General features: G+C 38.7%; 1 protein-coding gene and 1 long non-coding RNA gene across 12 annotated transcripts in view; one reads left to right on the forward strand and one right to left on the reverse strand.

Annotated features, from left to right (window-relative positions):
• Positions 1-27,305, reverse strand: part of LOC139799198 (uncharacterized) — an 82,245-nt gene that overhangs the window by 48,401 nt on the left and 6,539 nt on the right. For 3 of the 9 annotated variants that reach the window (XR_011727133.1, XR_011727134.1, XR_011727132.1), the window contains exons 3-4: positions 3,137-3,325; positions 1,747-1,905 (exon numbers count right to left, since the gene is read on the reverse strand). This is a non-coding gene — a long non-coding RNA (uncharacterized lncRNA). Of the gene's footprint in view, positions 1-1,746; positions 1,906-3,136; positions 3,326-4,322; positions 4,383-14,449; positions 14,638-23,534; positions 23,690-27,305 lie in introns of those variants that run through there. The other 6 variants (XR_011727138.1, XR_011727137.1, XR_011727136.1 and 3 more) reach the window with 4 other exon arrangements.
• PALMD (palmdelphin) overlaps positions 15,766-27,305 on the forward strand; it is a 47,535-nt gene continuing 35,995 nt past the window's right edge. The window contains exon 1 of one of the 3 annotated variants that reach the window (XM_071750891.1): positions 15,766-16,058. In XM_071750891.1, the coding sequence (XP_071606992.1) occupies positions 16,015-16,058 (44 nt within the window). In that variant the 5' untranslated portion in view covers positions 15,766-16,014. Of the gene's footprint in view, positions 16,059-22,144; positions 22,278-27,305 lie in introns of those variants that run through there. The other 2 variants (XM_071750892.1, XM_071750893.1) reach the window with 2 other exon arrangements.

The raw sequence follows: 27,305 nt of genomic DNA on the forward strand, positions 1-27,305 counted from the left end.
TAATAATGAGCAGCATTCCTTACCAGCACATCCACTTTTATGAACAAACCTGGTTTTTGCTCCTCACAGCACTTTGACTTATGGCTGGTCTGAACAGATTGCAGACAGTGATCCCCTTCCAGGACTGCACAAATGGGTCACTGCCACAGCTTCAAAAGTGGGCTGCCCTCTGCATTACTCCTTGACACAAGATACACTTAGGAGGTCAGAGTTGTCCTGTAATTGGCCGTGGCATAAGGTTCAGGCTCCTGCCATGTAATTTTTACAAAGGACAATATAATGCTGCAGTCTTGAACTGTGTCTAAGATTGTCTTCCATCTGGGTTTAAGAAAAATAATAGCTAAAACGCTGCAGGGGGGTTGAAAACACCCATTTTCTTACAACATGGGAAGCACAGATATTTATAACAGAACTATATTTAATTTTAAAATGCTTCTGTACATAGATCATAGGACTTCTGTTTGTGAGGACATACCTTATCTCAGCAGCAGCAATACATACACGTTCACCAAGGCAGAACCCAAGCACTGTTTACATAACAAAAAAAAAAAAAAAAGACTTCCTTTAACTTAGACAGTCATACAGCTGCACAGACTGTGTTCTTGTGGAACCTGGAGGGGGTGGGGTGAGGGAATTAAAAGCAGAACTCTTGGGTTTTTTTCCCTCTTAATACTGTTTAATTTTTGTCTTGTCCTGCCCCCTGGTGGGATGACAGCCCGCAGGTGTATTGCTTTCACAAAATTTGTATGATGTAACCCCAAATTACACTGTGTTTCTTGTGTAGCTACTTGTGGAAAAGAATGTGTGTAACTTAATATAAAAATGATTTGATGAAATACTAAAGGAAATACTAAGGAAATATTATTCCTATTTAATAAAAGGCTGTGTGTGCTGATTTACCTATAAATTAACAAAGCAATTTCAGAATTTTAACAATGTTGCAAAAAATGCTCTTCCTATTCTAGACAGCTATTCAATAGTCACAATTAAATGATAACAGATAGTAAAATATATGCAAGCATGCAGTATTCATTATTCACTGGTGATTTAGTAAGAGTTCAAGGTCTAAATCTATAGTAAGAGAGAAATTTGATTTACAGATTACATCAATTCCTTTTTTAATTTCTAGAAGGATCATCAAAATGGTAGCACAGAGCTGCTGTGTTACAGCTTCATAGTTGAAAAGGTACTTTAGATCTAATGGGTATGAAGGACAAAAGCAGAATCAAAGGCCTTAAAAATGTTAACACTTATCATTCATTTAACTGCTGCAGTTCTGCTCTCAATTATTTCCTCAAAGAGTTACAAAATAAGATACTATCAGCACAGATAAATGCTGGTTTTAACCTCACAGCATACTAAGCCATATTTAGATTATTTTTGACACAGCTGGATTGCAACCTCAATTCAATCATCCCATTTCAGCTCAAAACACTTCTGTATAGTTACAAACTCCCTCAGGTAGCCAGATCAGGCACTGACTGGCATTTCAGCTTTCTCTTGCCTTGAACTATGGGTGCTGTAGAGTCCAATGGCTGCAGGCAGCACGTTCTGCTGTTGTCTGCACTAGACCTGTAGTGGAGCTGGAAAATGATCATTCATCACCACTCAGTTCACTGAGGGTTTCACCATGAAAACATCAGCACTGCAGTCTCTGAACACACCGGAGCCTTTGAGACAGCAACATTTGCAGGAGCTCATTGTAGCCAGTGTCAAGACTAGGATGTGACATTGGGGTGCACTCACCTTCCTCAGGCACCAGGAGCCACCCCATGCCTCTTGGTGAACCAGAACACAGTCTCAGGGGCAGTCAGAGCCCCAGCTACCTCTGTTTCTTCAGGTACATCTGCCTTCATCATCCACCCAGAACCCAAACGGATTCTTACATCATTCCTTGGTTTCCTGCTGCAGAGAGCAAGGGTTACTCTTTAGTGGACATGTACTTTTTTTTACACAGTTAATTTTAATGTAATACATAAATATATGCAAGCTGGTAGGAAACCTCAATCCTAGTCTCACACAGACAATAGGAAAAAGAAGTAAATCCAAAGGCATATGTAAGAATAAAACACTAAAATACCAGAAAAATATCAGAAACCAGAACCAGAGGCTTTATGATTTCTATATACATTGGATTCTCATGGATTCTCAGCTGGTATTGAGCAGCATAATTTCCACTGCCTTCAACTTAACTGCTTTGTACTCACCATGAATCCAGCCACATGTGACAGCTTATGGGGAAGGGAGATCAGACGTTTTATTGCAATTACATAACAATTTGCCTAAATTGTGAATTTACAAGTTGCATTCAGGCTGGTATATCCTGCAGAGGCATGTGAAAATGTGCCCAGGCTGTGTGACACAGAATTATACAATGTGTCTGGCTGATCAAAAAACCTGGTGAGAAATACTAGGCTGCAGATGAAGTGCCAACTGCAGACTAAAACCAGAATGTTTAGAGTAAAAATTTTTAAGACTGTATTAACACAGAATGGTGTACTTTAATAATGCTTTAACCACACAAATAAAACCTGACAAGATCTCAGTTTGGCTAAACCAATGAAATTGACGAGGGTATAAGTAGTTGCTATGAAGTCTAATTTTTTAAAAAAGGGAGTTCTTACTCTGTGTACATTGGAACACAGGATTCTGGCTCACCTCCAGTGCCTGTAATTGATTTAGTCCCCGATTTATGCAAAATTGCATTCTAAATAATTGAGCTGATAACCTGATTCTGCAATCCTAATTTGTGTCAAGCAGGCTACACTAACGTGAACACCACTAATTGCAGTATTCTAACTGCACACATTCTAACTGCACCCAGGAAATAAGTTAACAAATAAATAAATAAACAGGAAGCTTTGTGAGATGAGAGAGTAGATTTTTAAACACTATTATGCTTAAAGTTGTTAGGTTGGGCCATTTAGCCTTTAAATAGTTCTTGTGACAGGCTCAGGGAACAGGCAGATAGCCAAAGCCTGCTTGCTCACAGCCAGCCTGTGAATCAGAGCAATCACCTGGAAGCAAGCCAGATATAACACAGGTTTGCTCCACCTCTAGGCCAAAGAAAGGACCCCTAGGAGACCAGCCTCAGTGTTAAGCTCTGTAGAAGTTGCAGAGTGAAAGAAATTCCCACCTAGCAAGTTTGGGTGTTTCAGACTCCTTTGTGTAACAACTCTCCTTTTACCTGCTGTGATGCTCCAAAATTTTCGCCCCAAAGCACAGAGTTGGAGGCAGGACAGGGACATGGCAAAACCTTCAGACATAGCTTCCAGGTGTGCTGCTCACATCTGAGCAGTTTCTTTCACCAACTCAGAAGATACAGCTGGAAAAACAGTGCCAAGTTTTCAATACACATGGTCCTTAATGGTTTTTCTGTGCCCCATGCTCTTTTTTTCTAAATAGCTGGTAGTTTTTTTCTAATATAAGGTAACATTTCTACCTATCCATCTTGTGTGCTCACTAAGCACTCAAATTTATTTGAATAAAAGGCAATCTCTAGCATAAGAAAACAGAAATAATTCCCTTAATTATCTGCTAAGGGACTAACAGGTACATGTGTCTTGGCTCAGGACAGCTTTTCCTGTGGATTGGTGATCTTGCAGAACTTTAATCTGTTTCCTTTCAGACAGGATAGTTTCATACAGGACCATTCCTATAGCCTCACAAATTCTTTCCCTCAGCCTATAATGGGGAAAGAGAGAAGTGAATCTTAAGGATGAGGGTATTTCAGTGATCTTGTAAGAAGTGTGAAGAACTCTACAGAAGAGATTACTTCTTTGTTATTGCTAAATGGCTTCCATATAACCACTAAGTGTCTCAGCACATCCTCCAGAAAGATGTTCTGCTTGGCAGTCCCAGTCATCTTGCTTTGGGACCATTCAAGGACTTGCTCTATTTGCCCAGGGTGCAGCCAGCCTGACCTCCCAGACAAAATTTTTATGCTGTTTAAAGGAAAGCAGCAAAGTACATGTCACAGAAAATTCTGCTTTTTCTGGTAGAGTTAAGTACATGGAAACTATCAACTTGCTTGTATATGTGAGCAACAAAGTAGCAGTTGTCCAGACAAACAACAGATAAGCAAATTCCAGTTGTGCAAACTTTAAAAATCCATTTGCACTCATATTCTGTAAAGCTGCATCAGACATAACAGGTTATATTGCACCAAGCATTTTGCAAATATTTGTTTTCACTATAAAAAGAAACAAGCTGTAGCTAATTAAATATCACCCTGTCTTCGGAAAAGAAAACAGAACAAGAGGAGGATGAGAGGGCTGTCTATACTCATCCCAGTGACCAGAAACTGCCACTAAGGAACCCACCTTGATTCTAGCACAGGGCACAGATTTGTTTTTCCATTGTGGACTTTATCCTGAGGCAGGTACAAAAAGTCCCTTCTGCTACAGCTCTTTGGTATATTTGTCAGTAAATTTTTCTAAGTTATATTATGTGAAAATCTAGACCTTCATTAAAGTAATGAGGTAGTTTTTATACCTGCATTTGGCTATATAAAAAAATACATATAGTTTTAGGAAGTGGTTTATGCACCTAGGAGTGATATTATTATTCTTCTGTTCCTGTGAGTTCTCCGAGAGAAAAAAAAAAAAAATTCTTTGTACTACAGTAGTGATTATATCCCCCTAACCATATCGAACTGTGCTAGGCACAGTAAGTACAAGAAACAATAAAGTGACTTTGTGTCTCAAAGATTCTACACTTTAAGCATAAAAATATAGAGAATTAGATGAAGAAAAACCCTGGAGTATTGATATTTTATGCAACACAAGGGATTATTCTCACCATGCATGAATTAGATTCTACACTGTTGGTGCTTGTACTGAAAATTCTTGGCCCAGTATCACATCTTGCAGGACTGCAGGTGGAATTAGATTCTCTTTCAAACCCTGCAGACTGAGTGCTCCCTCCCATACATTTCATTATATTCCTGTCAAAGTTCATTCTCACTGGCACTGTCATTTTTGTTTTGAAAATGTTTTTAGATTACAAGAGGCTGCAATGGAAAGAATCACTGACACTAATTTGGCACCTGTTTCTGTAAGCAGTAGATGGAAATTGTCTGCTTTGCAGGCATGACAATCAGCATATCCCATGGGTAAACTACTTACTTCTCTCATCTGAAAGCAACACAGAGCATAGCTGCACCAACACTCATCATTTAATTTCATATTGGTGCACCAGTGGTCAGCAACAGGGAAAAAGGAGAACTTTGTAAAATCTAGCATGTTCTGCCTCAATATGCATTGTCTGGAGCATTTCTGCAGCATACCACTGTCCTGAAAGTCCAGAAGGTTGGTAAGCAGTGTTCTTACAAGTGATTTTCACTCTGACCAAGCCAATTTAATATCTGTTATGCTTGTCTCTACTGAGAACAGCTTTTGGCACATCTCAATCACATTGTAGAGTGGTTTCGTTTTTGAGAAGCTTTGTTTCTTTTTCTTATGCCTGATGCATTTGAACTTCCATAGAAGAACTAATCAAACCAAAAGAACACTGTCACAGGCTGTGTGTGGGTCAGATGTGCTGCTGTTGATGTTGCCAAGAGACTCTTCCCAGTGGATTTGAATTGGGAACATGAAGAGAGCATATGGCAGTAAAGATAATTTACATAGCACGCTGTATCACAAGTATCACAAAGCACCTTGTAAAATCACCTACTGTGCAGGAAGGATTTCACTCAGAACTGAAATGTAAACACCTCTGGGGTAAAACTTGGCAAATACATAATAACACAAATTAAGGCTATGAAAACTTGTAAAAATAAAGTGAACAATAACGTCACAGCAAACTGAAATCACGAGTGGAACATAAGTAGAAAAATTAGTGTTACAAATCAGTTGCAATCTTTAGTTACAACCTATATGTGAAGAAATAATTTATTAAAAGTAGCTTCTTCCTTTTGATAACTGCAACCCTTAAAATTATCTGCAAAGGTAAACAGTGGAAAGAGAATGCAAGTGAATAATTTGTATCAGTTTTTCAGACTTACTCTGTATATGTACAGTAAATGTTCCTACACTGACTTACTCTCAATGCCCCAAACGGTAACATGGCCAAGAAAAGTTCCACTTTTTAATATATATATATATAAATGTGTATAAATGTGTATATATATATATTTTTGTTATTCAGAGGTAGTATGGGGGGTTCTGGACAGTTTCTGATACTGTCGTGCATATCACTATGTAAGTTAGAATAACCAAGAATAAGCAGTTGCTTCAAATACAGTAAAATTTTCTTTGTATCTCTTTTCATCTTGGGAAAAATGAACAATAGGAGATAGAACACGTAACAGAGTGCAATACACATCAGAGCAAGCAAATAAAACAGTATGTGATTTCCAAATGAAACAACATGGAATTGCTTTACTGAGGTCTGTTTTCTGAAAATGTTACCTTCTTTGGATACCCTTCTACCATTTCCAGACTGACATTTGTTTCAGCCCAGAATCTGTCTTATCTCCTTTAGATACATGCATATTACATTTCTGAGCTGCAAAAAGGCAATTCTATCTGCTGCTCAACAAATCAAATGAATATTAAGTAGACATACAACGTAATTTAATTTATCCTGCATATTTATAGAGCTCCGAGAACTTACTACAAGATGATTCACTGCACTTGATGCAGTGAATAAAACTGGAACTGTATTTTTTAGTTAAAGAGGCTTTTGACATGAGGATTTTCAAAGAATCCAGGAAGCTCAGCTGCCAGGTCCTAACTTCTGATTTTCTCTAAGAATTGCTGTCTATATAGAGTAACCCAGGCCTGGCACAGTGTCACAGCAGCCTGAGTACCTCATGTATCCTCATAACCTAGTGACAGTGGTTCTTCCTATCCAAAAAGAGATAAAAATATAAAAACAACATTATTGATTCTATAGAAAATTTCAAGCAAGTCTTGTCTTAATCCCAGGTTTGCAACCTTTTGTAAGAAGAGCACAACATTTTCAGTGTAGCCATGTGACATGCAGGAATTCTCTGCATTAAACAGGCTGCTAATAAGGAACAAAGTGGTTTTTTGGAGCTGTTCAAACCCTTCAAACTGGCTGTGACATGATTCAGTGTCAGGATACTCCTGTTCATTCAAAAGGAATAACAGCAGAGACCGTACGGCAGGCACACCAAATACATGGATATCTTGAAAACTGTGGGTTAGAAAAGACCCCAAAAATATCAAAGATACAAACACAGGTCTCTGAGGGGGGGTTGGGGTGGGAGAGCTGCACAGCCCTGTACTGAGGTTCCATCTGCTTAATAATATGCACCTCATTAGCATTCCTGGAAAATGAGCACTATCACTCTACAATTATGATGCCCATTTTCACGGTCATGTTTTGTTCACCCTCATGATTGTAGCACTTACAATCAGAAGTGCAAAACAGCATGAATGCACTGCACTCAAGCCCCATGAGCAATTTTCTTTTTCCATTTTTAGTCATATGCACTAAAAGGATGTGAAAAGGGTATTATTGAACTACCTTTAAATACGTTTAATAGCACCACATGCAGACTCAGAAATTCCTTTCCTCCAAGCCTATACAACGTGGTGAGCCTAACTGTGAATGCTTTATTATTGTGTTGATAAAAATACCATACCATTTGTTAATTAAAAAAAAAAAAAAAAAAAAAAAAATCACAGGCCTTTTTTCATACAATGTTTTAAAGGTAAAACTCCAATGTATCTACTTAGGAAAACAATCTTACATTCTGTTGTAAAAATAATAGCTGTTATCATACTTTAAATCTTCAAAGTGTTGTGAGGATATTAAGCAACTTGTCCCTATTGGCAAGGATTTTAGTTTTCATTGGGCAGCAAGTAACTGCAGCCATCTTATTCTCCCCTTCCTCCTCCCCATTGAGGTATTTTCCACTTCTTGTTTTATTACACATGTGCTAGATGAGAGCTTTGCTTCTCTGTTCATGGGAATTCCAGACATCCCTTACTGGCGTTACTGAAAAGTTTGAATTTGCTTATACCAGCCAGAGGTTCCCATCAGATATCATCCATCATTTGTAACACACTCAGGAATGGAGAGGACAGTCAACTTTCTTCTGAGACCTGCTCTCTTGGCATACTGAGCTTTCCTGGGTAGGTTTCACAGGGAAATATCCTTTTTTCTATGTCCAATGGCCTTATTTGCTATGACAACTTACAGAGCCAGAATAAGCCAGAATCCCATCTTTTGCAAGTTTGAGCATAGAAACTCTCAAGAAGCACGCAGTCTCAGGGATGGTGCTTACATTAATACAAAAAAAGTTACTTTCCCTAGTTTTTTCAAAGTGGCCCAATAAAACAGAGCTTGACAATTCCTGCTGCTTGTAGGAGACCACCTCCTTTTCAGGTGGCAGGAAATGCAGTCATAAGAGCTACTCCTGCTTTACAAACTGGGGCCAACTGTAACTGAAATCTATAAAACCAGAGCCTATTAAAACAACAGTATGAATCTGACCTTGCAGAATACAGCTGAATTTTAAGTGCATTGCACTCCCATACCACCCAGAAACTCAGAAGCTGGTATGATCCCAGTTTGGTTTTGCAGCATCTCTTTTTTCTATAAGTGTTCAGGAGAATAAAGTACCCATCTCCCTGGAAGTTCAAATTAAACCCCAAGGAGATTGAGGAGCTTGCAGTTGTAACAAGAATTGCAGTAGTCTCTCTTGGCAGAAGAGCATTCAATTTTCAAGTGTGTTGCAGCCATTTATCTTATGCTTATGCCTGAAACAATGTCTATGAGCTTGCAAGGGGGATATTTTCAAGAAACATGAAAATTAAACCACCGGAGCAATTTGTTGATCCTGGTTCTGAAAGGTACCAGCACAGAGGTAAGGCACAGCAGCTGTGAATGTGATGTGACCTTGTATTGCTTCATTGTCTTTCCTTCCTATCTTGCACACATGGTACCTACCCACAGGTACGTGTTCTGAAACCTCTTTGCTGCACTCTCACTTCCTCCACAACTGCAAGGCTGCCCCTGCAGAAGCAGTTCTGAAGGGTTATGTTAAAATCCAGCTTCCTGCTTTCATGACCAACACAAATGAGTAGCTCTAGAGAAAACAGCCTGTGCAGAGTGATCATCTTTTTCTTTGCCAATACCATTACACACTGTTCCAGAAAGATGCAGGTGGGTATTTTGCCACAGAGACAGCACTTTCTAATCATAAAACAAAGATATACATTAGTTTCTTAAGTGCCCAAGTCCATCATCTTCAAAGCAGACATCAGTTGCTAAAGTTTTCTCTTGAAAAACCAAACATATGTAGCTTGTATTTTGCCTTTATGACCAGAGATATTGTCTGAATTCTGTCTTGGAGGCTACAGTAGTCACAGATGAGGCTGTGATGACAAGAATTAGGAAAGTATTATTTGTAGAGGGTAGGACTTGCTAGAAAACTTCATTCAGCTAAGGAAAAAAGACAACATTTCTGGGTCTGAAAGGATGAAGCAGAATTGCTTCTCTCTGATGCCACACAGAAAAAAAAATTTTAAAAAAATCCGTTTTCTTTATTGCACAGTTTATGAAAGATTGGTGCATGTAAAGAGAACAACATCATTGGTTTTTTTTCTTCTTTCCAGAAAGAGAAGCCTGTATTTCAAAGACCACTGCTGAAGTGAGGATGAGATGGAAAGTCTGAAGTCTGAGGAATAAGTCTTTTGCTACTTAACCCAGGGATTTTCTGTCTTCTGTTGCATTCTATGCTGCCATCATCTGGCTCTTTTCATAAAAGCTGATCTTTTCTAAATCTATTATCTCCAAGTGTGAGTGGCACCCAGCTTCCTCTGCCTGAGCACTCCAGACAGAAGGATAATGTCTATTTATGAGACTTTTCATACTCAGACCTGCTATTCTGATCCCAGCTCTCCCCTAATCATTGACCAGAGTTTTCTTGATAGCAAACCAGTTACTTTTAGCACATCAGCTGCCAGGATCCTGACTGTCCTCCTAAGAAGGGAATGCAGACACCTGGTCATAGAAAACACCTTTCATCCTACACTCAGTGGGTGTTACCAACTCCTCCAGTGGTTAACTGAAATATACACAGGTTGTTTACTTACTCTGAAGCAAATATTTTCTGCCTGACAGGGCAATGATAAAAGATGAGAGAATCTTTCCAATCAGCTTACACTGATCCAAGACCACACTGCTTCTAAGAGGTCACAACCTTCACCCCCTATCCATCTGACTGGAAACCACAATTCTGTGTAAGAAATTTTGAATCTAGTTAAAAGTTGAATTTTTGATGGGTGATAAACCATGAGAGCACTGACAGTAATGCAGATATGGAATAGAACAATACATACAGTAAAATTTCCTTCATCTTTAGGTTGCAGAACACCACTGTTCTCAGGAAAACCATTTTTCTTTTAGCATTTACAGTGCTTGTTGGTTTGTTTTGGTTTTGTGGGGTTTTTTGTTTGCTTGCTTTTTTGGCTACTCTCTGATGTTCATAGGAGCCCTTTAGTCTCTGCACATGCCAGACAAAGTTCTGCTTAGCAAAACATGTTCAGCTGCCAAAGGATTCACCCAACCTGTTATGTAGGTAAGAACGCAAGGCTGCCTCTGCTCCTCTGCTGTCCAGCCACACCTCGGTTCCCAGCTCAGAACTGAAAGACACTACACAGATAATTTGTTGTACATGAACTGCAAACAAGCAAACATAGCAGGAACCCTCTGTCACACAACAAAGCAGTTATTGTGTGCAGTTCTTGAGAGGACACTAATCAATCACCACAGGGGGGGAACAGCATGGGTTTGCTGGGAGACATTCCAATATGCTTTGCTTCATTCTTTTTCCTGAACAATTGAACAGGAGAGGTAAATTGGATCAGATTCTGCTGGAGCTTGGGATGTGTGTTTTTCAGAGCAGGGGAAGTACTGCATAAAAAGGAGACTTTGGGGCTTATAAATTAGAATTAACAAGTCTTGGGGTAAAGCAGAAAAGGGCAGTAAGGAGACACAAACCTAAAAGAGAGGAAAGGAGACTTGTTCTTAGAAAGAATGGCTGCTTGTATTTATCACCCTCATCTCAGTCCTGAGAAATTCTGCAGAATCAAAACTGAAATTACATCATCACTTCTGTAATGAACAAAGTAAAATATGACTAATATTATATTATACGTATTGTGCCCAACTATTAAATTCAAATGACAGGGTGATGAAATCCACAGGTTCTCCAATTGCTATTTGTTTTTGTATTGACAGAACGGAGGTGGGACAGAGGCTGAAGGATATGACAGCTGAATCAAATCTCCATTCTGAATTCCAACCTGAATCAATACCTGCAGGTCTTGAGCACCACTGCATTGTTCCCCTAAAAAGCTTCCCTGACCTGATTACCACATGAATGTATCCCTCAGGCATGCTGGCAGATCTGGGCTGAAATATTCAGACACATTTAAGAACTCATAGAAATGGAACTTCCAAGACTTGTAAGAAGTCTCAGTTCTAAAGAACCAACACAAAAAGCAAATGCATACCTCTGTAAAATTACAGCACAGTTAAATGTTGGAGGCTTGGGGAAATTCCTTAAGTTCTTTTTTTTTTTTTTTTTCCAGAGGGAATGCAGACAAGTCCTTTATTGGCCCTCTATAGCATTGCTGACATTTATTTCTTACATAGCCTATTTTCCATCTTTGACCTGTGAAATTTTAGAGTAAGATGGAAATAGATGAAAAGCAAAACATACAGCAGCATGTGCCACATGTTCCTCACTCACGGATTAAAACAAAGAATGCTTCATTTAATTTTTCAAGCAAGCTCTCTGTTTCTGGAGAGTGCTGATGCCCTATGATACCTGAGCAAGACAGCATTAGGACTGTACACACTGTATTCCTCTTGCTTCCTTAATAAAAGAATAATGAACTCAGCAGTGCAGAAGCAACAAAACATGCTGCTGTGAAGGAGACCTCAAAGCCCACTCAGCTTCTTCACTGGTGTGTATTAAAATTAATGAGTTTCTGCTACAGAAAGAAAGAGGTTTCCTTACATGGGAGTGAGAGCTATGATCTTAGTATTGTAGCACAACCACTGACCAGCACAGAAATTCACACAGCTGTCTCAAACAATAAATTCCTTTTAAAAGGAGGAAAGCAAGGACAGATTTAGTACACTTACTATATATACTGAAAGAGGGATAGGAGAGCTTTTCGTTTGCATATTAAGCATCTTCCCATTAGTAGACTGCATTGCTGTTGAGGTTCTCTCTTCCCCCTGGCCCACTCCCCCCATTTATGTAGCTAACAGAGCAAAAAACGGGGAATACTGAATGACAGCCAGCACCTGAGGCTGCTCATTCAGTCAATATAGCCACAATACGTAATGGGTTTCAATTACAGAGTCCCTATTTTTTGTGCATGGGAACATATATCTGGAAGTCAGCACATTTCATTAGTATTTTTATTAACACATCCATCACAGTGGTTTTGAGTTTTTAACACTTTCCTGTTAATGCAGCAAAATTTTCAAGCAGCTATTTGCTTGGTACATAATACAATTTTTAAAATGCTGTTTCATTAAGACAGCCCAGTTATATCCCATGTTCTTCAAGGCATCATCTAATGACAAAAGGGAGTCAATAACACAGCTATACTAACCTCTTTGAAGCTTATTTCCTGCCTCTGAGTTACAGTGAGGAACAAAAATTACTAGCATGCTTCATCTCTGAAAAGCACATCAAGTATTTTGTGAATTTAGCTCAAGCCATTTGATTGGACTGAGATTCTAACTGGAGGACACTTTTACCATAAATTACGTAAATTCCACAGAATAATTGCCCAAAATCTTAATGAAGATCACTTCCTTTTCTTAGGTATTAGAGACACATCAGCCTCAGATGTATCAATGAATTCAATGAATGCCAGCTTCAACCACAGCATAGAAATACAAGTGCAAATCATGGTAAAAATTGGAAAATCAGGATCACCTCAAAACTGCTTTGAACTGTCCTATAGGAACCAAACATTCCCATCTTACTGAGGATATTTGACCTCAAACTATTCAGATTTTACATATTTGCACTCTGATCCAGAGTTCATTACAACCTATAGAGAGAGAACTCTCAACTTTTACAGACCAGGGAAAGAATCAAGGAGGAAAAAAAAACGTCTTGAGGGACCATAACAGGAATCCACTCTGCTAACATATACAGCTTTCCAGGCTTACTTTTTCTACATTCCAGTGGCTGTGATTTATACCTAAAAATCTTTGCTATGTCACTGATGTTGACCTCTGTGTTTCCACAGAATACCTGCCTCATTCTGCTGCTTCTGTTTGAATTTAATCAAGTTCAGCCTATTAATAACATCGTGTAAGTCGCAGTTATTTTGCTTATCTCATTAAAATCCAGAAATTTGCTACACTGTCAGGCCATTAAATCCCAGCCAGTCTAGAAGCATTCCATTAGGACTGCATCAGTTTATCACTAGTGAAATTTATTTTTATTTTAGTCTCACTGGACTCCAGCTTTCTCAAAAAAAAGGTATCGCATGAAGAAAGATGAGATCTGAAAGTCAGCCTTCTTTTTGGGAAGGCAAAAAAGAAATGGAAATGAAAATATGTCCTAGAAGACTTCAGAAATGATTCTTTATATGATGTAAGGACAGACCTCTCCATTTTGCCACTTCCCTATTGCTAGCTTGCAAACCTTCATTTGTATCTCTCTCCATTCCCCTGCTTCTGGAGAAGGCACAAGCCTGGGATATTTGAACCCCAAAGCAGTTGATTCCAGCTTCTCCAGCTAGGGGAAAAAAACAAAATAAAAAAACCCAAAAACAAACAAAAACAAAGAAAACCAAAACAAACCGCACAACACAACACCAAAACAAACAACAAAACCCAAAACACACAGCACTGAGCAATCTGCCATATATTAGGTAATATTTCAGACTAGGTTGAGGCGAAGAACCCATTTCCTTCGCCCTTCCCCGATGGCTCCGCTGTCACAGCCCCCGCCCCTCGGAAGCTCTGGGGGGAACCTGGGAGGGTCCCTGCAATACCAGGGAGATCCCGTCAGAGGGAGACTGCATCGCACCAGAACTTGAAAGGGAGATTCTTAAAACATAGAAGCTATTTTAACGAGACCTAATGCACGCTACAGCCAGACTACAGACATCCCGCAAAAGTTGCAATAGAAACAATTCTTTTTAAAGGAAATAATTTTAAAATTACAGCATTTGGTTTCTCGTGCAATCTAAAGATGCATATCTTGCATAAAGGAATGGATATTCAAGTCAGAGCAGTGCAAGGTTTTTTATATCTCCTTTAGAATTACTTTCTTACATTTGTTACATTTAACATATTTTTCTTATTGTTTCCCGAGGTCAAATAACTAGGTTCATATATATACAAGAAGCACAGGATTTTTAGACATTTTATCTGAACAAGTACAGAAAGGATGCCAAAAAATTAAATTTTCCAATTCACTTATGTTTACCTACTCAAAAGATGGGACCAGTAGATAAGAAGGAGAGCTGGGCAGTGATACCATGACACAAGTTCAGCCTTCACCTCTTCTGTCAGGAGGTCAAAATTCAGGGAAGAGAGAGTGACATAAATCAGCAGATCTCCCTCCCCATCAGCAAAGAGCAGGCCTTATTTATAGCTGGAAAGCTTGCACAGCAGGAGTTGTCTCTGGGAAATGGGGTGCACTAGTTACAGAACAAAGTTTTTATCAGCCAGCACAACTATCATAGACTTGGACCCAGGCTGCCACACAGCTGCTCTTCCTGTGCCAACCAGTGCCAGTGCCAATCTTACCTTTATTTTTACTACAAAACACAGAACCATATCCCAGCTGACCTTTGAATATTTCCACATCTCAAAAAGATTTCACATCACCAAAATGGGAAGAACTAAGAATCTTGCATCTTTCTGTGGCAGTTCAGAGATTTACATGAAACTTGAAAAATCCACTGCAAGCAGCAATGGCCTCTCACATTCCTGATCTGTTCCCAATCTCTCCACTTAACTCTTGGTCCCTGATGTATCTGTTTAGAGAAGTGGCTTTTCCAGATTTTTCAAGTACTCCAATATATAACTTGAATATTTGAGACTCCATATTATTTTAGGCAAATCCGTTTCTCTAAACAGATATATTGGAAATAAATTGTTAAGGAAGTGGGGAGATGTGATGCAAATATTCTCTGTAACAGAGATATATGCTAAGTCCTGCACAGCCTGGAATATGGCTCAGAGAGCAAGTACGGCATCCCATCAAATACAGAGCCATGTTTCCTTTCATTATTCACACACCACTAGATCAATAAATCAAGGTGTCATGCAGCCTGACGCAGAAAAATCAAACAGGTGCCACGAAAATCTTGCTTTCACAGCAGTTTTGCATGGAAGAAAACGTATTGATTCCATTTCCAATATAGTACTCATTGTATTTCTAAGAAAATTTAACATTCCTGATCACAGAAATACAAGTTTAGAATGCATTTGCCATGATTTATTTTCTGAATTTCTTAATTTAAAATAGTTCATTATATGAAATATTACAATTTTTTTTAAAGCAACCTTTAGACCTGGCCTAGCATTTTTATCTGTCCAGAAATTATAGTAAATTACCACAATCTTTACTTCACCTGCTATTTTACTTGGGCTATGTCCAGAAAAAAAGGCCACAATAAATTCCAAAGGGCTACACCCACTTATAAATTACACAGCTCCAAGTCTCTTATATAGCCAGTTAAATATTTACTAGACTATAACTGGCAAACAACTCTATTAGGTCCCTTAGATGATAACTGATTTATCAGAGGAAAAGTCTTCATCAAGTATTTCTTAGCCCCACTATGGACATTTCTAAAATATCTTTGAAGGGTTTTTCTTAACCCTACAAAAGAAAGTGAAGCTTCACCTGTATGAATATGTGCATGAATAAAGCACAATAATACATCATCAAAAGGATTTATCATCCCAGACTGGACATCTTTCAGTCCTCTATCCTGTCTCTGTCATCACTAGCAAAGAGCTAGTGGTAATTCTGACAGCAAAATGCAGTCTGATGCTTTGGTTTCTGAACATCAAAGACAAAAAAGGTAAGATCTCAATTTCTTAAAGTCTATTTAGACTACGTACTGCTCTTAAAAAGTGTGACTGTGAAAATTTGTCTTCCCATAGTATTTCGATCATGCTCTTTATTCTGCTTTACTTTCTTCCTAAACAAAATAAATCCTAGTTTATACATCTACAGTTGTTGTATGAATTTGTAGTATGAGTTCTCATGCTTTTGTATGTGGGAGGACAGAACAGAGAACTATCTGCATCAATCCAGCACAACTTCAATGCATTTCTGCTCATTTAAAATTGATGAGTATCTATTTCAAAGGTAGAACTACAAAAATCTTACAATATACATGTGACTGTGACTACAGCTCTTCTTGGGAGATGAGGAAAACGGAGAGAGAGGACAGAGAGACAGGTGAACAAAGAAGAAGGGATATTGAAATAAAGTTAAATTTAATCCAGCTATTCCAAACTTGCTTCTGTGTCATTAAACAGTATTAGAGAGTGTTTTTGAATCCAGAGGAAACAGTGGTCAGTGCACTGATTTGGCCATCAGCAGAGCAGCCTTGCACAGCAATAGTCACAGCTTACAGATACACAGATTACGTACTTCTGCCTTAACTTAAACCAAATCTTTCAGTGTCAGAACTGGATTTATTTTAATAAGAGTCTGATTAGGCAGATCTAGTTTAAACATTCTATATGATCAGGAAAGTGAGTACAAAGCAGTGTGAGGAGAATCATCACGGAGAAACAAGTGCAAACAAAGAGGATCTTTGACTTGCTCTGTGCATCTGAGGTAATAAGAGCTATATCCAGCAATGAATTACCTTAAACATCCCCCACACTGTTTACCACTGTCTTATCTGACAATCCCATTATCAGAATTCACATTCTCATGAAGCTCATGTTTGAACTAACTTCTCATTCCCTAACCTCCATAAAGCTGCTGAGCTTTTCTCACTCTCAAATCTGTTATTTCACCTTTTTAATACCCTGGCACCTTAATCTTCTCTTTAAGTTGCTGAAAAGAGATAATTACAATCTTCTTTCCCTTTCCCCTCTAAATTATATCCTTAGGTTGCCCTTTTATTTCAATCCCTCTTCCAGTTTTCTCCACTGTGTTTTGCCCCTGCCTTTGCTAGACCCCACCTTGTCTATAGAATTTGCCTGCACAGATAGAGCTGCTTCAGAATGCCAGAGGTTTTTCTTTTGAATGAAGTATAAGTCTGCCCTGGCTTTTTACCTCTCTCTCACATCCTGCTTTAATAGTGATGCTCGGAATAATTCTTTCATATTGAATTCTGAAAAGAAAGTTCACTCAGAGAACTAAGCACAGTCATTGTCACTGGCTAGTGGGGGCAATCCAAAGTTCTGGATTTGGCTTTGCAGAAGTTTTTGTTTTAGAATAATAAGCAGATGAATTTGGAACTATCAAATTTCTCCTATGTTTTTTTCTCACTCATTTTACTACAGTCGTCAGTGCTCATTATTTCACTTAAATAACATACATTACATAAGATGCTTAGATACAAATTAGTTTTCCTGCACAGATTACCATTGGCTGCTTTTTTCTACCTGAGAATATAGAATCTCACACTACAAATGAACACGCCATGCACATCAAAATAAAAATTGAAATTTTTACACAAAGGGATCCAAGGACACCAGGTGAATGGGCACAAAGATAAGAAAGTGAAACCACAACTGGTAAATGTGAATTACTAGAACACCTTGCATTTATGGAAAGGATTTTGGAGAATTAGAATAGACTTGGGGAAGAATAAACTGAAGACCTTACTCCCTGCAGAACAGGGAAGAATTGTTTAGAAACAGTTGAATTGTTTTAGAAACAATTCAGAAATGAGCAGACAAAGTAAGGTTGATTAAAAAACCCTGTCTTCATCTCTTTTCAAAAACAAGGAGACATTTCATAGAAGTAAAATGAAGAACATAAAAGTAATACTTTTATAATCACTTTGTACTCAGACTGTGGAACCTGTTGCCACAGGAGGCTGTTGAAATCTATGAATCAATAGTAAGACAAGGATTAAGTAGTTAATTACAGAATTTAACTACAACTAGGCTATCAGCTTTGTAAAAAATTAATGGTTTTGGAATTTGATCCAATCTTTAATTGATACAGATCATGTAAAGGCTGTGAGGGAAGAGGGGATTATTCCTTAGGAGCCTACTGTGAGCGTGGTGGGCCTTTGTCAGAGCCATCAGTACTGGGCTCTGCAGCATTGGCAGAGGCAATAGGCACAGATCCAGCTTGGTTCCCTTCCAGGATGGGATTTCAATTTTCCTAAATTTGACAGTAGTCAACAGTCCAATAGAGTTAAAACTTCTGAATGCTCACCTTAGGGGGATAAATAAAGAACAATCACATGAAAATGCAACATAAATGCTTCTGTTCATGTTAAAATGTTGATTTAAGATCTTTTCAAAGTCGATGGACTTTCATTTGTTCACACATTAGACTTGTTCTAACCCACACTATTATTGTTTTTATACAAAGAATCAAGAACAGTTTTGTCAACAGGAAAACCAGCACAGTAAAAAGAGGTTCTGTAGTCAGCAGAGGGAGTCAGCCACTTCCAGAAAGCAGCTCATCTATTTTAGGAATGGCCAAATTGCCCTCTGAAGATGCCCATCTCTACTAGCTGTGGAAGGCATGTGAAGCCTATTCCACATCTACATTGACACTTATACATGGAACTGGTGGAATGGCACTCTCCCACAAACTTCTAAACAATATTGGTGTTCAGTGGGTCTCATCTGAAGATGTGTACCTCAACAAAGAACTGAACTGCTCTGCTAACTTCCTGTGAGACATATTAAGCAGATGTGGGTTAATACATCATGAAGATTTACATTGACTTTGGTTTTAAAAATCTCACTCATTTTAAAAATTAAAGAAATCCAACCTCAAGTACAGAGAAAGCTGAAATCAAATTCTGGCAACTTCTCCAACAAATAGCCATTGGTTTCTTTGGTTTCTTCAGGCTGTTTGCCTGAAAAAATGACATATAAAATTGTCCCAGTGTTTGCATGTGTTTGTTGGCTGAATTTCATGATAAACTGCTGTCAGAAATCCAGGACCTAGATGAACATAAAGGCTTTCCAGTTTTTTGGCCATTCCTCTTCCAATTTGCATCAGAAAAAATGTTTTTTAAAAAATTCCTCGTGGGACTGTCAGGAGTGCAGAGAAGATGGCTATATAGAGCAAAAGGCAAAGAGCAAACACTGTGATTGCTTGGCACTGTCCATATCACCATCAGGCTGGGACTTGTATAAATCAATCACAACCAGCTATGCAACTGATAGCAAAGTTGAACTGCACACAGAGCAACTGTAGCCTGTATGATTTTACTAATTTAAGTACTTGGAAGCAGCAAATAAAAGGCATAATAGGATATGTCAGGAAAGTCTGAAGGTAGAAAAGTTCAGGGGAGGGTAGGAAGGCTGGGTATTGAGAGAAAGTCTGGGCTGACAGAAAAAGTGACAGCAATATTGGCCTATATGACTAGGGTTGGATCAGTGCACACCATGTCCAGCATTGCTGTATAGCAGCCTTCAGTGTTAGTGATCAGAACTCAGCACCTATCCAGCTTTTTCCTGGTGGTATTTTTCTGTAAAAAAAAACAGAGTAACTTTAACGAGGCATTTAAATTAAATCTGGTCAGAACTTAAGACTCAGGATAGCTGCTTCTATTTTTCTAAAGACACTTGAAGTTTTGGAATTCCAAGGGCAATTCACAAACTGCTGGAAATAGTCTCACATTCTCCATTACTGCTATTTCCACACCAATCAGTGGGCAACACAATTCCTAGCAAACGCTATTAAGGTGTAGTTATAGGGGTTTTTCTACCTATAATTTTCTACCTATAGCACCAATCCATCTCTTATTTTCATTATGGGAATGTTTACTTTGCCCATACTAGAGCCAACACTGTTTTCTTTGTCTCTATTTAATTCCTACACACCTTGAAGTACCTTTGTCCATACTGATTAATAAAGGGATTACAAGAATCAAGTTTCCCAAAGGCTTATGTAGCAAACAGTAACTCTGAAAGTGAAACCCCTAATTAGAAGCAGTTATTTATTAGCCATTAGCTGGGAAGATTCCCTCTTCATCTGTTGACTCACAGATACTTCAACAGGAAGATTCTGATAAGGAATCAGATCTGATAAGGAATATTCCCAGCATAGGAAGGTCTCATGCTTAGTAGATGGTAATAATATTAGACTAACATTTAAAGAGTGTCAAGCAATACAAACAGGTTCAAAAATGGATACCCTGTGGTATAAATGAATTAAAAGTCACTGGTACTACACTAATGGTTTAACTCTCAAATTCATATATAACTTTTCACTTTGGAAAATCCATTCATTGAAAGAGTCAACATAGACCTCTGGACAAATTAAACCATGGCAGAAGAAATGGGTTTTTGTCTGGTTTACTTTAGAACACCATACTTACCTTTGGCTGGTTATAAAACCCCTGGAATGAGCATACCATAGCAATTTGCAGGTAATGAATAAATATAAGAAAGACTTTGAAGAGATCATTGACACAGCAAGCACTTGAGAGGCCTTCCAGTGAGTACCCTTATGAATACAGACACACAGAATCTACAGCAGAATTCCTTAACTTATCAGGTCCTTCAGCAGACATTTTGAGATCAAGTGATGATTTGTCACACCCTATTCCTGCAAAGCAACCATTTATAGCAATTTGGTAATCTATATAAATATGCAAATAAAGTTATATAAACCAGCACTTTTTGCTGGTTTCTTTACTTATTCTTTTTGGCAGCTGCCACACAAAAATTATAAAAAGCATGGCTCCCAGTGTCATTTATATACACAAAGAGAATGACAATCAGTTCATTCACCTAATTACCCATTTCCATTTTCTAACCTGGTTTTAAGTCGAGGACATCACAGTATCTTAATATTTGAAAACTGGTCTCTCTAAAGTTTGTTACAGAAAATGGGAATATTTTTACACATCAACTTGTAGTTTCGTTTCTGTAGTTTTTTTCTGGTTTATAATTGAGGCATTTCTGAACATGGAATCATAGAATGACAGAATAATTTGGGTTGGAAGGGACTTCTAAAAGGTCATCAAGGACACCCTCAACTAGATCAGGTTGCTCAGAGCCTCATCAAGCCTCACCTTGAATAAAACATGCTAAGTGCATGTTTTAGATGTTTTAAACAACACATAAAACTGCCTTTACTGTAAAGTTATTACACACCTAGAGAGATGTGAGAAACTGTTCAAGAGATCAGCATTTTATATCCTGAACAAAATACCATAAAACAGTCTGTCTGTAAGCTGCAGAAAAAGGCAGAAGACACAGAAGAAGCAGTTGTGCTCTTTTGGGAGGCCTGAAAATGCTCACTAGAGAACCAAAAAGGTAGTAAAAAAAATTACATAAGGTCTCTCTTAGGCATATTACAGACATCTTTGTCACTGTAATTGCACCCATAATACCTCACCACTCCCATTTATGAAGCAAGATCAACTAACTAAAAGTACATGAGGACACAGGCTTGGAGATCCTTGCACTTTAACAGCTGCACGTGGAGCTGGACACGTGGCCCCTGAACACAGTTCTAAAGTTTCTGCTGCTGACTGCAGTGGAATTTGGGTGTGAATCCATTCATCTTCCATTCCTCTATCTAGAGTGTGTTAAGGCTAAGCCAACAATACATGCTATGATTGTGATTCCTCTTTAAATGCCTTCTTTTCCTGTTTGTTACATTTCATTTTTTAAAAGGCTATTTCCTGTGGGAATAAAAAGCTCAAGAAGAAAACAAAACAAAGCAAAACCCTAAACTTTTTAAATTTCACTATGAGAAGTTTAGAGTGCTCATCTTTCTTCACATTCCCAAATGTTTTTCCAGCTCACAGATATTTCAAAGATGTATTTGAGACCTGGGCACAGACAGTGCTTTGCTTCTATATTTATGGTAAGATCTTATTTCTTTGCATGTAAAGACTACAAATTTTTTCCATTTTCAAATAGATGGCAGTACAACCTGCCTCACTCAGAAGTTTCCATTAGTCTGGAAACAGCTAATGTTGGCAGTGGTAGCTGAGAAAACAGTAAGCTGGAAAATGTAGCAGCTGTTATGTGAAATAGAATAAAATGGAAAAACCAAAGTTTTTTCTAGAAGCCCGGGTTTGTCTCTCAGAGTTTCATAGTGATGGCCTCCCAAAAGTGAGTACTTGAAAGTATTTGTCTGCTACATAGACTGTCATGCCAAGTATTTGCAACTTGCTCTAGATTGCAAGTGATGTGAGTCAGTCCTGCTGAAATCAATAAAATGTGATTTTAAAGTCAGAGTATTGGGGAAATCCTACCATGGTTATTACCATGTGTAAAACCTGTTTAACTTTACAAGGCAGAAGCCATCATGAGATATACGAAGCAGCTTGTGAAAAAAAACCTGAACATGGGTTGTACTTGATCTAGTGGGACCTGGCAAATAAAAACTGCTTTCTGTCGATAAAATCAGTCCCTACATTAAGAGTGAGGCAAAAGTGGTTTTTCTGACAGTGGCCTGGCTGTAACCTAGGAAAAAGACAGCAAAGACACCAGGGCTGTTTTGAACCTTTTACACACTGCAGAGGGGATGAAGTAGAGACAGCACTGTAATGGCAAAGGGAATATCTCAAATCTTTGGGGCACTAAGAGACCTCTCCTTAAACGCCTTTATGGAAACAGAACATTGTTACTAAAATGACCTTTAGCTGACCCACCTACTCACTAACCCTCATCATACTGATGGACTTAAGCACTACTCTCAATTGTTTTCATGAGAACTTTTACAGGTTTCACTGAAAACTGAGACAACACAAAAACATTTCTTTGCAAATGCAGCTTGTGAGCAGGCAGCAGGGTGACTCATGATGAATAATGAAAAGCCATGCTAAACACTGCATTCCATTAGAGAAAAGTTCTCAAAAGAAAATTCTCCTGCAAGATGCAGCTTAAAGAATTTTAGGATTTACTGCAATTATAGCTCATCTGACTTGAAAGACACACAAAAATTAATTTGGCACTGCTTGTTTTGGTAATGGCTGACCAGTCAAAAATTAAACCTAAAAGACTTAGGAGACTTCAGGGTAATCTTATTTTCATTTCCCCTAATGCACTGAGTGCAGAGGACCCAGATGACTGCAGAGTAGTCAGGGTGATGAGTCTCTTGACTGCCATTTGTTCACATACTGCTGCTAGAAATCAAATACTTATCATCTCTCAAAAAAATTTTGTGGCAGATAATTCCTGATTGTGCTGCAGAGTAATTCAACACTATGAAGCACATTAATGCTTAAAGAATAACAGAATAACAGAAAACAATACTTGATCTTCCTTACAAAGTTGATGCTACGAGGATAAAAATTGTACTTGTGCCTTCAGAAAAATACCCACAGGAAATTTAATTTAGAAAATTACCCCCAGGAGTCTACAAGTGGGCCAAAACATACCTTATGCATCCCACTGAAAATTACTTCTGCCTTCCCATCAATTTTGAGCATCACAAGAGTAATGTACTTTTGGCTAGCTCCCTCAGTGCAGATGAGATGCTAAGCTGTTTGGCTGGCCCTTCCTTTAGCCCAAGCTTGCAATATTCCAAAGGATGCTATGAAGAAATCACATTGCTCAGCCAAAACCTTCTTTAATAAATTTGATCTCTACAAACAATTAAATCAGATTCCTCCCCCCACCTCACACCCAGGAGCAAACCCAGGGGACTAAAACTCTTTGGAACCTTGTGTTGGTTGGCGGTGCCCAGACCTGCTCAAAAAAAGCAGGCCTGAACCTGTGCATAGTTGTCAGAAACCTGAAGTAACTCTGTAAAGGTTACACATCAGATTTGGGGGAGTTAGGCTTGAATTGAATTAGTGAACAGCCAGAGAGGATCAAGCTCTACAGATTGAGGATCAAGTTCCATATAATAAGTGCTACCCACACCAGATTGTTAATATCAATTTCCCTGTGGTGGAAGCTGGAAGGACCACAATCCTTCTATGAAAGGTGTGCTAGTACTCAAATGGATTCTTCTTTGGAAACATTACTTTCATACAGCACAAAAACATGCAAAGGGAATTGCTGGTACCCTCAAGAAGAACCACTACCATTTCAGGACTTCAGAAGAAGGAGAACTTTCTTATAATAAAATCACAACTCAAGCAGTGTCTTCTACTCTCACTGACTTTCATGCAGTCTGATGACTGTGTCATTGTGTGGTTCCCATGGTTAAGCTCCAGTGTCATCCCCTATTTACCTGTGAGAACACAACCCAGGTTTCTTTATAAGCAATGCAAACCCTGCCAGGATCTGACGAAACATGTATATTCTACCCACCCACCACAGACAGCTGACATCTACAAGCCTTAGCAGGTTCATCCCTGGAGGAAGGCCAGTTTCTGTGCTTCCCTTTATGAAAGTGCTCCCTTTTCTCTAGCTGAACAAGTAATACTGGATGTGCTGGTGGTTAATCTTTCCATGTTCTTACTTCTTCTACAAACAGTGGTCGGTAGAGGTTTACTCTATTACTATTCTTACGGATACCACACTGACTCCTGCTCTGTGTCCATCCCATAATTGAATTTATTTGCCAGAATGAGGTATCAGCTGACCAAGCCCTGCCCCATTTCCAGCAAAAGATCTGAACTGCTGATCAGTGGTTTCAAGCTCTGTTATTATATGCCTCCTGATGACCAGACAAAAAGGCCAAACTATAGATCATGAATACTGCTTCTTAGCAACTTACTTTCTCATGTATCAGTTAACTTTTTCCTAGTGTTCATCATGATCTCTGATCCTCATGATCTCTTGTTTTATGTGTTCTTGAGGTTACATTTATAAGATCTCTTCCAGAAGTTCAAGCATGATCTATTTGAATGTTTCTAATGTATGTGTGTGCCTTAGGAACTATAGTCATTGACAAGAAATAGTACCAAATGAAATTAAATCAAACTAACCAAAAGCATATTGGAATTATTGTACAGCTTTCTAATTAGTTTTTTCCTGGTCTAAAATACTTCTTTGGGTTAATTTTCCCATCCTTACACTCATTGTCAGCACTACAGCCAGGAGGAAGCTCCCAGTACCAGGTGTCTCCACCTGCCAATCCCTTATGATTGCTCATCAGACACAGCAATATATTTTCATATTTTGTGTACTCAGGATCATTACCTACCATGTCCTAACTTTCCCACTAAATTTTGTAACCTTTCAGAAAGTTAAATTCTCTGTAACTTTCTCAAATTGGACTTTGTTAGAAAAAAAAAACAAAACATCAAACTTTAAATACCATAAAATAGACTATTGTCTTGAGTAAATACAGACAGCTGTTAAAAATACAGACAGCTGTGTTAAAAAATTAGTTATCTAATTGCAGCTAAAGCTAGGGGAGTACAAAGCTAAGTGAGTCCAGCTAGTTTTAGGTGATATTTGGTCACATTTAGCGTTCAGTCATGTTCTGCTATTCAAAATTCCATTAAATACGTGTTTTCTAACAGTGCACTTTGCCTAGTATAGATAAGGTCTCTAACATTATCAGAAAAGGTAGCACATACAAAGCATCACAGATTCAAAATGAAGCCTTTTATGGAGGCTCCTCTTATTTTCTGTTTACAAGCTCACTGCTGGCACCATTGCCCACCCAAGTGTTTGTAGAACTTCTACTGTGAGAGAAGCAGTGTGCTTCATTGGTTGCAAAAGACTCTACATGTACTGTGTTCTGTCCTTTCCCTGTTGAAGAGGTTATTTAGAGATATGCACATAAGAGGAATATCTGGATTTGTGGATTTTATATTCACAGATACACATTTTGCTGATATGTGCAGGCAGCTTGAGAGGCGTTATTATTTCTTCTGCCCAATGTTATGGCTTGTGCTGTATATACACCATACAGTGTTCTATCAACACCCACTTACCAAGGCAGAAGGAACTCAATATCAAGTAGAAGCTCACTCATTGACAAGTCACATTTTTCCCTTCAAAACTGATAAGCAGTACCTCCAAAAGGCAAGTTAAGTCCTTGCACAAACAGATGTGCAGACTTCCCACAGTCCTGACAGAGGCAGAGTTTCTATGGCTCCTCTCCATTTGGAGATAACTGTTCTGGGTCTTCAGAAAACTGCCTGTAAACATCACAAGAGCCAACTGAGCTCCGATGTCCTGAGCCTGTCACACAAGCAGTGCATTTATAAAGAGCAGTTGTGCCTCCTGCCACACACATCCTTGTCACAAACATGGAACTGGGGCAGTGATATTGCTGCAATAGAACAGCAATGGTTCCTCTGCCAAGTGAGAGAAGTACTATTCCTCCCAAGCACTCATCTTCATGCCATCAGGCTGACCCCTAAGGAAGCCCTAAATACAAAGAAACAGATTTTTCCAGAAGCTCTGCCTATTGGTTCCATTTTTTGCTGCATATCAAAACAGACAGGGACTCCTGCACATGCTTTGACTGAGGAAAAATTCCGTGGCAGCCCTGTGCTCAGTGTCCTGTCTCACAGGGTGAAAAATGCCACTCATCATCACCAAACCAAATGCTGTCACCTGCTAATGCATAACATCAGTTTAGTTGCTGATTTAGAAAGGGCACTAAAATGAGATCTGAAATACAGACCTCTGTGAAAATAGTCAGCCTGAAGTATTCAAACATTTTTAGCATGCAAAGAATTAAGAAATCAGTCAAGCCAGACAGAGACATTTTTTGAGAGGTACTAAATCACAGGACAGGACTTTTCCTGGCAAATCAACAGGGGCAGGTTGCTTTTAGCAAATGCAACTACTCTTGAAAAAGGATGGTGATAGCATAAAATGATTAGCATAGGAGACTGTTCAAGGACAAATCACATTTGCTGATGATGACCATAGTATATTAGTTACTGCTGGGTCTGCACCATCCATAATTATTTATTAAAAGATAAAGTTATGGAGACTACAAAGTCATAGCAGCCTGTTGAAACAGAAATAAAATAGAACAGAGGCACCCTTTGAAACACAGGTAGCTCATGCTTCACTGTGAGCACTTGCTTGCAACTTCCAGGGTTTTCAACAGCAATCAAGCAGGTGTTTCAGTTCTCTCCTAGGCTGGGCTATATTCTGAACCCGGATCTCATCTAAATGGCTGCACAAGGATTAGTGCATGTTCAATAATAGCAATCCTTTCCTATGAGCTAGGAAAATATTCTCCCCATCTGCCAGGAAGCAGGCAATACTCAACATAGCAGGACTGATTT

Source organism: Heliangelus exortis, chromosome 8 (assembly GCF_036169615.1).
Source record: "Heliangelus exortis chromosome 8, bHelExo1.hap1, whole genome shotgun sequence".
NCBI classification, from domain to species: Eukaryota; Metazoa; Chordata; class Aves; order Apodiformes; family Trochilidae; genus Heliangelus; species Heliangelus exortis.